Raw genomic sequence first — 10,501 nt, 5'->3', positions numbered from 1 at the left:
GAGGTCGGAATTAAGTGTGTGGCCATCTTGGCTTTTATAGTGGGAGGTGCATTCTGCCTCCCTCCAGATGCATGTGTGGGGGGGGAATTCCACATTCTGAGCATCCAAGAAACCCAACAAATGTCTGCACTGGAAATAAAAATGAGTAGACAGTGGTTTCTGTCCCTGAGACACTCACAGGCACATAGGGGTCATTATGTGGGCAAATAATTCTGATGGGAAGTGATGGAGGCCATGGTGGAGGTGGTCACCAGCCAGGGGCTGGGCTGGCAAAGAAACACCGGTCATATGCCCCTGCTCGTGGTCGAGTGTCCAAGATGTCCCTGTATGCTCCAGGCCGCCTCGATGGAATGGCTGGGTGGAGTCTGATGAGTGGTTGGGCCTGTGTCACACGGGGCCAGACATTGTGTGATACGGATCCACCAACTGGGCAGAATTTGAGTCTCTAGAAATGTGTGCCTTTTCTTGCTCTCACAAATAATGAAACTGCTTGGCCTAAAAAACTGCTTCCTAACCAATGGAGCTTCTCTTTTGATATCTAGCCATTCCTTATATGCATTTTGCTATGCCACTGAATCACCTCTTACCCCTGTTGGGGTCTCAGCTCAGTATCGGGATGAGAGAAAGGATTTCTCAGGATAGGCAGATCAGAGATGGGACGAGAAAGAGGAGGGTGTATTTGCTGCCTCCGGGGCCTCTGCTCCGTGAGATCAGATTCCTTCTCTTCTCTGCTCCACTCCATATCCTTCCGTGTTGCCTGCTCTGGTCTATGTCTATAACTGTCCCTGTCCCTGTACCACCATCACTGTCCTCCCTGTCATCATCACTGCCCGGTTCCATCTTGGCCAGGCCCCTGTCTCCAGAAGGACCCCAGCTTCAGCCATTGAGCCTTGCTGTGTCCCTCTTGGCCTCACATAGCCCCACCCCACTCGCCCCAGCTCCACACACTGATATTCCAGAACCCCAGTTTGTAGTGGTCCCAAATCAGCACATTGTCCTGAAGAGTTGCCACAGGTAGGTAAAAGCTGGTGGGTGGGTCCCTCTCATCAGGTCTCACAGCCCACCCCCCCGCCTGCCCCCTTCTTCCTACTTGTGGCAACTTCAAATGAAGCACCTTCCTGTCACACTCACTGGGGCCTCAACCACAGGCAGCAGCTGCCCGCCTGCCCACCTCCCTGCATCCCTCAGAGGGAACTTCTGCAGAACCAGGTGAAGAGGCTCACGCAGGCAGGTGAAAAGCCTCTGCTGGGCAGGGTCGGGAGGAGTGGGGGAAGGGAAAAAGGAGACTGTGCTTTGGCAGGCTGAGACACTCGAGTGAACGTGCTAGGGTCCGCGTCCGAGGAGCACTGGAGGAGGAGGGAAGTGTGGCCACTGAGGAGAAGGGGAATGAGCCTTGGGACACTTGCTGAGCTGAGGTGGTCCCTGTGCTGTGTGGCCTTCGGTGAAAAGAAGGCAGAGAAGCGGACAGCTGAGCAATCAGAGAATCTTCATGTCAGGCCAGTCAGGGGACCCAGGGGACTCTTGGCCTGCTTTCTCAGACTGTCCCTGGTGAGGGAGCTGAGCCTGGGTAGTCTGGGCAGCAGGACCTTAGGGCTTCCTCTGCTGCCCAGAAAAGCTGTGTCGATGATCTCTGAGTTCACTCAGAAGTACCTTCCATGAGGATCTTCCTCTCCGTCCTCTTCCCCAGGGATGAGCATAAGGCCAGCTCAGCTCCTCACCTCTGATTGTCTCCATTCGATCTTCTTCCTGCACCTACCAAGAAAGCATCATTGGCTTCTAAATGTCAGTACTGAGTCCTTAGACATCAGCCTGTCCAACCCTCGTGTTTTGCAGATAGGGAAACTGAGGCCAGGAGGGGCAGTGACTCAAAGTCACACGGTGGTGTAGTGGAACGGCCAGCTCTAGAAGCCAGGCTCCTGTGTGGAGGTCCTTCACTGCTCACCTGTGACTGACCTGTCTTCCCATCAGGTAGTAGGGGCATGAAGGGGGAGTCTGCTCCAGAATTGGGTTGTTGCCACAAGACTCAACCTCTGGGGAGTACAGGGAGCTCCCTGTCCTCCAGCCTGGACTTCCAGCTCTGCCAAGGCAACCAGGTAAGGAGGGATCCCAGCCCAATCTTTGAGGGCAGCCTGCTTACAAAGGGAGAGGACATTAGGATGAAGTGGGGGGGGAGGGGGAAATCTGAAGGGACCAGATTCCCACTGGCCCCTGGTCCTAAGCACTCCTACCCTGCCTGGTACATCATGGAGATGTGCCCTGGGGGTGCCAGAGACCCTCTCCCATGCCCCAGGGGCCAGACCTTTCCTGTGGGGCATGAGAAGGGATAGCATAGCGCCTGCAGGAGGCTTGGCTGTATGACCACGACCTGGGCCTTAGCGGGAGGGAAGCTCAGGGCCATCTTGTGGGGTTTACAGTCTTTGATGAGGGTTTTCTCCAAGTTCATCTAGGCTCCATTCAAAACACAGTAGATGGTCTGAGACACAGTGAGGCCAAAGGGGTCAGGAAGGAAGGAAGGGAGAGAGACCAGGGCTAGGTGAGGGGTTGTAGAGGATAGGAGGAGGGCAGTACTGGGGTGGGTACAAAAGTCTTTGGGGAAATCTTCAAATGAGGGATGGGGAAGCCGTTTGAGTGACAGACATGATACAGGGTGGGTCTTAGCTTCTCCTCTTTTGGAAACCAAACTGGAGCCGGGACCATCCTGGGAACACAGGTGTCCCTGTCTCCCACCCCCAAGTCCCTTGCCCCCTGTCTGCCAGGTCTCCTCAGCTCGCAGGCCACTTCCTGACACTGTGGATGCCCATGGCTCATCTTGTGCCAGCTGGCTGTGCCCCTTGCCGCTGGCGCCAGCCAAGTCTGCCTTGCTGACCTGTCCCCAGGGCCTGGACCTATACCTGTGTGCCCTGCAGCCGGCATCGCTGGGCATGGCCCCACAAGGTCTCAGAAGCGACACCTTGAGCACAAGTAAGCCAGGGCAGAGGGCTGCACCGTGAAGGAGGCAGCGGGTGGGAGAGGACTCTTAGATTTCAGGACAGGAAAGGGAGGGGACCCAGTGTCACTGGTGAGGACGGAGCCTCAGGCATGCTTTACTTCCATATTCTGGCCTGGAGTCCTGGCCTGGGGCAGGGCGGGGCTTTCAGGGTGACACCTGAGCCAGAGGAGGTGGATGGACAGTGGCTTTCTCAGGCAAGAGCATGGGACCTGGAGTAGGAGTAGTCCGAGTCCTGGGACTGAGGATGGAGCCCTGTGCCTAGAATGTTTGAGCTAAAGGAGTCTTCATTATGAGATAGGAGCACTGACCGGGAGCCAGAGAGCTGAGGATAGAGTCCTGGTTCTGCCCTTCCCGGCTCTGTGACCTTGGGCACGTCACCGAGGCCAGTTTCTTCTTCCATGGGAGTAGGATGTCACTATACCTATGTTCTAGATTTGCTGCACTGTAACGCACCATTTCATCACACAACTGTAACCTCCTGGAGGGCAGACTGCTGCTCGGTCCCTTATTTCCCCAGTACAGAGCACAGAGTGAAACGACAGGTCAGCAAAGTTGGCTGAGCGAATAAATGAGGATCCAAGCAGACATCTACTTTGTGACCTTTTTTCTTTTCAGTATTTCACCTTATAGGTCTCCCACCTTGTCTCCCACCTCCCTGGCTGTTGTGCCTCAGTCTCCCTTCCTCGCTCTTCTCTGCCTACCTCCTAAATATCCCCATGCTCCATAACTCAGTCCAAAGCCTTCTTCTGTCCCCTCCCCCACCCTTTAGTCTCACCTCTTCTCTTCTTTCCCGCCTCTCCTGTTCACTTTACGGAGGGTAATAGTGCTGTTTGACAGCTACTTCTTTCCTGCAAGAAAGGAAATGATCCGTACTTGTGCTGTTTACGACCGTACCTACTGAGCCTTTTAAACGTGGCTCGTGTGAATGAAGAACCGAATTCTTATTGTACTTATTTTAAGTAGTTGAAACGTCATCACATGAGTCAAGTGGCTACCGTTTTGGACACAGCAGATCAAGGGTCGTCCTTATGCAGTCTCCTCGGGGTCCCTGGCACCCAGATTTATGTCTTCAGCTTGGACCTCTCTTTTATAAACTCCAAACCAAACAGATAAACAAACAACCAAACAAATTCCAAACCAATTCATCCAACTACCTACTTGGCTTCTCCACTTGGATGTCTAATAAGGTTCTTTTTTGTTTTTAATGTTTATTCATTTTTGAGAGACAGAGACAGAAGGTGGTGGGGGGGGGGGGGACAGAGAGAGAGGGAGACACAGAATCCCAAGCAGGCTCCAGGCTCTGAGCTGTCAGCACAGAGCCCGACACGGAGCTCAAACGCATGAACTGAGATCATGACCCCAGCCAAAGTCAGACGCTTAACCGACTGAGCCACCCAAGCGCCCCTCTAGTAGGCTTCCTGATCATCTTCTCTCCCTAAAATGGTTGAGCACCACAGACATACTAGGTCCTTTTGTTGGCAAGTCCAAGTGCAGACCAGGAAGGCCCAGGGAGGGGAAATGCCTGCCCAAGTCATCCAACAGGCTTGCAAGGCTATGGCGATTTCCCAGCCTGAGCAGGGCAGGTTAGATGGGGAACAGAGCTTTCCCCCAGGTAGTGGGGCCCTGACCACTGTCTTCCTTTTCCCGCTCAGCGCTCCAGCCCCCAGGGCTGCATGCAGGCTCCACTGATGGCGAGAAACTCACGGCCAAGCACTCTGCGAGCAGGGACCAGAGGGGAAGCCAATGGGAAAGAGCTGGAGAGGGGGCCCACTGCCCATCCTTCTGTCCCCACAGCAGCTCTTGCCCACCCCCCTGGCAGAACAGAAAGAGCCCCATCCCCTTAGCTTTCTGCTCCTGTCTGTCCTGCCTGCTGCCCACTCCCATCTCCAAAGAGCTCCCATTCCGCCTTCACCCCTTCTGTCCTGCATATCCACTTCTCCTGCCTCCTCTTTACCTGCTTGCCTATGGGGCCCTACCTTCTGTCCGATGCCCCTGCCTCTTCATGCAGCCCCCAGATCCCTCCCACCCCATCATGGCTATGCCCAGCTTGCTGATGAGTGTCAATGAGCCTGGGCCCCCCACGGCCCAGAGGGAGACCCTGTATCCTTACCCAGGGGCCTCCCAAGCCTCTGGCCAGATCCAGCCTTTCCAGGCCTGGAATCCAGGCCCTGGAACTGCCAGGACCTACTCCTCAGGGCAAAAGAGTGCTGGCAGGGCGGCTCCAGCGAGGCGGACCCCACTGGGCTCCCGGACAGGCACCGCAGCACTGCCTTACCCACTGAAGAAAGAGAATGGCAAAATCCTGTACGAGTGCAATGTGTGCGGCAAGAACTTCGGGCAGCTCTCCAACCTCAAGGTATCTGCGTCTTGGGCTCCGCTGCTCCCCTCGGCATCCTTCAATGACCCCGTGCTATCCTGCTTCCAGAATCAAGGGCCTTAAAGCCAGAGCAACTCCTGGGCAGCCTCTAGGCTGTGACCTGGAATGCTTCCTTTGGCCTCTCGGTGTCATGTTTGTGGAGAGGAGACGACAAAATGGCCGCCAAAAGTCCTCTCCACTCTAAGAGATAGTCTGTGAGAGCGTCCACTGCACTCAAACATGGGGAAACTGAGGGAAAGTTTTGCCCAAAGTTACTTCGATTTAATGGTGAAGTTAGGCCTTGATATTAGCCTCTCAACCTCTAGTGCAAAGCCCTTTCTGGATCCCCAGTTAAGCCTCTTCTTGTTTATTTGTTTGAAGGTCTGGTGGGGGCATAAATTTTAGTGAGCCCACGCCACCCACCTGACAACCAGCTTTTTTCACGTGGGACCCCATGAAGCAGCACAGTGCCGTTGGGACCATCATCCACATCGCCCAGAGGGGACCCCATGGGCACACCTCTGTGTGTCAGCAGAGATGGGGATCTACGCACATGTTGGCGGCACTGAAGTTGAGGAAATATTATGGTTGTTGAGGAAGGACGCTTCCGGGTCCCCAGGGCATGGGTGCTTAAATTTTAATGAGCCTCAAACCACCCAGAGAGCTAGGAAACATGCAGACTCCTAGGTTCCAACCCCAGGGATCTTGAGTCAGCTGGCCTGGGGCAAGGCCTGAAAATCTGCATTTTTAAAAAAATTTATTTTGTGAGAGAGAGAACACAAGGGAGAGAGAGCACGAGTGGGGAAGGGGCAGAGAGAGAGCCAGAGAGAGAATCCCAAACAGGATCCACACTGTCAGCACAGAGCCTGACACGGGGCTCGATCTCACGAACCGGGAGATCATGACCTGAGCCAAGATCAAGAGTCAGAGGCTTAACCAAATGAGCCACCCGGGCACCTCATTATTTATTTATTTATTTATTTGTTTGTTTGTTTGTTTGTTAGTTAATGAGAACGTGCATCTTTAACATGCTCCCAGATGGTGCTGATGCTGCTGGTCTGTGGACCACACTTTGAGTCGCACCGCCTTACCTAGCCTTCTGACCACTGTCATGTCCCCTCCTGCAGGGCAGCAGAAAGAGTGAGGGTATCCTGGGGAAAGGCAAGAGGGGCCCTGGGGGCAGTGATAGAGAAGCAAGGGGATTGAGAAGCCTCAGGGCTAAATAGGGGTCCCGTGGGGATGTGGGGAGAGATTGGGACGGGATCCCAGACCCTGCCGGAGGGGTCTGGGCAGTTGGCAACATTTGTCCCACACCTGGCTCAGGTCCATCTGCGTGTGCACAGTGGGGAGCGCCCATTCCAGTGTGCCCTGTGCCAGAAGCGCTTCACTCAGCTCGCCCACCTGCAGAAGCACCAGTTGGTGCATACCGGGGAGCGGCCCCACAAATGCCTGGTGAGACCCTACTTCCCCTCCCCTGTACTCCTGGGGGCTGGTGAGTAGTTCCAGGGCCCCGGAGGGATGGCACCTGTAGCCTCTATTCCCCAATCCTCCTGAGCAGGTGGAGACAGGACTGGAGGCAAGGGTGGAGGTGGGGAGGGAGGTGGAGGGAGGTGAAAATGACCCGAGTCAGCCTGGAAGGGCCAGAATGTGATACGGGAGCTCACTCCCTGGGCCTGGCGTGAGGAATAGAGATGAAGGCCTATGGGAGGAGAATAACAAAGTTGGGGGTGCTGGGGAGTGAATACCTATTACCTACTTCCCAGGGCTGCTGCAGAAGTAAAAGGCCCAGTGTGTGAAAGTACGCACTACGGGTAACACCAGCTTGGTGTTAGCTCCCTCTCTCTGAAACTCACCACAGCCCTTGGGAAGTCAGAACAGCAGGAATGCTTCCCCCGTTTTACAGAGGCAGTCGTGAAAGAAATATAGAGGTTCTAAGTCTGGGCTACTTGGGTTCCAATTCCAGCTCTACCTCCAGCTTGTTGTGTGATCTTTGGCTAGTGGCTCGCCTCCTCTGAGCCTCGCTCTCTCGCTGAAATACAGGAGCTATACTGGTACTTAGTCATGCTTCTCCAGGGTCCTGGGGAAGACGATGTGAGACCAACTCCTGGCATGCCGCAGCTCCCAGTAAATGTTAATTACGCCCGCTAAAGCTGTAGACCCACGCACGAGGATCCTATGTGATTATCTCGTTCAGTCCATCATCCCTGTGAGGTTAGGTGTTTATAGTAACGTGTTACCAATAAGGAAACCAAGGCTCAGACAGAAGTCACCTATGCGAGGTCACACAGGGAGTAAGAACCAGGATACTAACCCAGGTCTGCCTGGCTCCAATGGGCCAGACGCTGTGGGTCCCAGGGAGAAATCATCAGGGGAAAGCTTCCGGGCCTGCATTACAGGGGGGTGGGGAGGGGGTGTCCAAGGTGGGGAGGGGAGCAGAGCTCCTGAGCCAGCCAGGTGGGCAGAGCTGACACCAGCGCCCGTTCCCACCAGATGTGCCACAAGCGCTTCAGCAGCTCCAGCAACCTCAAGACCCACCTGCGGATGCACTCAGGGGCCCGGCCCTTCGGATGCAGTGTCTGCCCAAGTCGCTTCACCCGGCATGTTCACCTGAAGCTGCACCAGCGGCTGCATGCCCGCCGGCCCTGCGGCTTAGCTCACACCCACCTGCCCCTGGCGTCTCTTGCCTGCTTTGCCCGATGACACCAGGAAGCCCTAGGTCTTGTGGGGGTGTCATCAGAGAGGCAGCTGGGCTGGGATTCGGAAAAGGTCAAGAGGTCCTCAGCATCTGGGGCAAGTAAGGGCAGCCAGCCTGAGCCCTGGTGCCAGGACTGTCCTGGGGAGGGGGCAGGGCAGAGCGATTAAAGGATTTTTCTCTATGGCAAGTCGAGGCCTCCTGAGCTTCAACAGTGGCGGGGGAAGCCACTGTGTATTGGTCAGACTTCGCAATCCACCAGGTCAGGGGACACAGCCACGGAGATTCTGTGATGCTCTCCCCTGGGGTGGGGCAGGCAGCCATCTCCTGCTCCTGGTCTGGGACAAGGCCCTCCAATCTCAGCTTGCCAGTGGGTAGTTCGGCCTTCCAGGACTCTGCACGGTGCAGACTGCCGCCACGCACCGGGCACATTGCTCTTTTTCCTGAACAGATGTTCCAGCACCTGCCCAGATGCATGTCTGCTGCTTCCCACCACTTTCTTGTCTCACAGTTCGTAAGAAGCCACTGTGCCTCCTTAGCTGGTATTCCCTGTCACGGTCAGGGGGTGGGGTGAGCTCCTCCCTCTGCACCTGCTAGGAGCTGAGCCCCCTGTGGGGTGGAGGGACAAGAACACAAGGATGTCGATGTCTACTCATGACCCGGAAGCAAGATATCCCCCTGTGTGCCAGGACCAGCCACCAAAGAGGGCAAAGGGCTAAGGAGGTGCGAGCTCAGGGAAGAGGTAGAGGCTCTACAAGGAGTATAAGGAGGGAAGAACTGGCAAAGAGAGCCTGAGGAGCTAGGACCCTCCTGATGACCTTTCTCTCTGCAGTCCCAGAGGATGCCCTCAGATGTGCAAGGTCTTCTGCCCCCCACTTGGGAGTTAGCAACAGGTGGGGAAAGGGCACTGCCTGAGAAGCAAGATTATTAATCACAATAAACAGTAGCTATTATTGGGGTGCCTGGGTGACTCAGTGGCTAAGAATCCACCGACTCTTGATTTGGACTCAGGTCATGATCTCACGATTTGTGAGATCCAGTACAGAGCCTGCTTGGGATTCTCTCCCCCTCTCCCCCTGTGCCCCCCCCCCCAACACTCATGTGAGGGCGCTCTCTCTCTCTCTCTCTCTCAAAATAAATAAAGTATAAGAAAATACCAATAGCTATTATTAAACAGTAATATGGGAATGCAAACTGGTGCAGCCACTCTGGAAAACAATATGGAGGTTCCTCAAAAAATTAAAAATAGAACTTCCTTAGGACCCAGCAATTGCACTACGAGGTATTTACCAAGGGATACAGGTGTGCTGTTTTGAAGGGGCACGTGCACCCCAATGTTTATAGCAGCACTATCGACAATAGCCAAAGTGTGGAAAGAGCCCAAATGTCCATTGGCTGATGAATGGATGAAGAAGATGTGGTTTATATATACAATGTAGTACTACTCAGCGATGAGAAAGAATGAAATCTTGCCATTTGCAACTACGTGGATGGAACTGGAGGGTATCAGGCTAAGCGAAATTAGTCAGAGAAAGACAAATATCATATGACTTCCCTCATATGAGGACTTTAAGATACAAAACAGATGAGAATAAGGGAAGGGAAGCAAAAATAATATAGAAACAGGGAGGGGGACAAAACTTAAGAGACTCTTAAATATGGAGAACAAACAGAGGGCTACTGGAGGGGTTGTGGGAGGGGAGATGGGCTAAATGGGTGAGGGGCATTAAGGAATCTACTCCTGAAATCATTGTTGATCTATATGCTAACTAACTTGGATATAAATCAAGAAAATAAATTAAATAAACTAAAAAAACCCCAGTAATAACTGGCCAACTTCCAGCAGGGGGCCTCCATTCGCACCCCTGTGGGTTTGAGAGCGGCTTCCCCACCAGGGACTGGGCAAGATTCACCCTGTGTTGTAGGCTCCCCAGGAGCGCAAGAGAAAACTCTTATGGGGAGCCCCTCTTGTCAGGGCAATGGCGGGGTGGGCTTTGGCCTTCCCCGCAGTAATCAAGGTCCGAGTTTAAGCCCACCTCGTCACCTCTTTGGCTCTGCGCCAGATGCCAACCCCTCGGGCTAGGCCCCACCCACTCCGCAAGACCAAGCCCACACCGGTCTTGATCCCGCCCCTGCGTTCTAGCCCCTCCTTCTCGGGGGAGGGGAGAGACCTCTCATTCCTCCCTGCCTCTTGACCCCCGCAGGACCTAGGTTCCTCTTTCCCCGCCCACCTCGTGCAAGGCCAGCATGGGGGCTGCCAGCACCCGGTGTACCCCTGGCGCCTCCCCATGCCTAAAGAAGTAGCGCGGACCTGACTGAGAGCATGGCCTGGGCGGGGGTGGGCGAGGCTCTGGCGGAGAGGCCCGGGTTGGGGGCGGCCCCTGCGGAGCGCACCCCGTGCCCTGCGCCGCGCACCCCGTGCCCTGCGCCAAGGGTAGCATCTGGGTCAGTCCCCCGCCCATCC

The 10,501-nt window shown here is 54.9% G+C and overlaps 1 protein-coding gene across 1 annotated transcript; it reads left to right on the top strand.

Moving 5' to 3' along the window:
* Positions 1-1,137: 1,137 nt before the first annotated feature.
* Positions 1,138-9,162, top strand: ZNF683 (zinc finger protein 683). The gene is given in 7 exon segments (XM_027059982.2): positions 1,138-1,231; positions 1,969-2,093; positions 2,757-2,961; positions 4,642-5,345; positions 6,669-6,797; positions 7,836-8,131; positions 8,133-9,162. Coding segments are annotated over 6 exon segments (1,731 nt in total). The 5' UTR covers positions 1,138-1,231; positions 1,969-1,979; the 3' UTR covers positions 8,416-9,162.
* The last annotated feature ends 1,339 nt before the right edge of the window (positions 9,163-10,501 follow it).

The sequence above is a fragment of the Acinonyx jubatus genome, chromosome C1 (assembly GCF_027475565.1).
Source record: "Acinonyx jubatus isolate Ajub_Pintada_27869175 chromosome C1, VMU_Ajub_asm_v1.0, whole genome shotgun sequence".
In the NCBI taxonomy this organism is placed as follows: domain Eukaryota; kingdom Metazoa; phylum Chordata; class Mammalia; order Carnivora; family Felidae; genus Acinonyx; species Acinonyx jubatus.
This window is presented reverse-complemented; position numbering and strand designations above follow the sequence as displayed.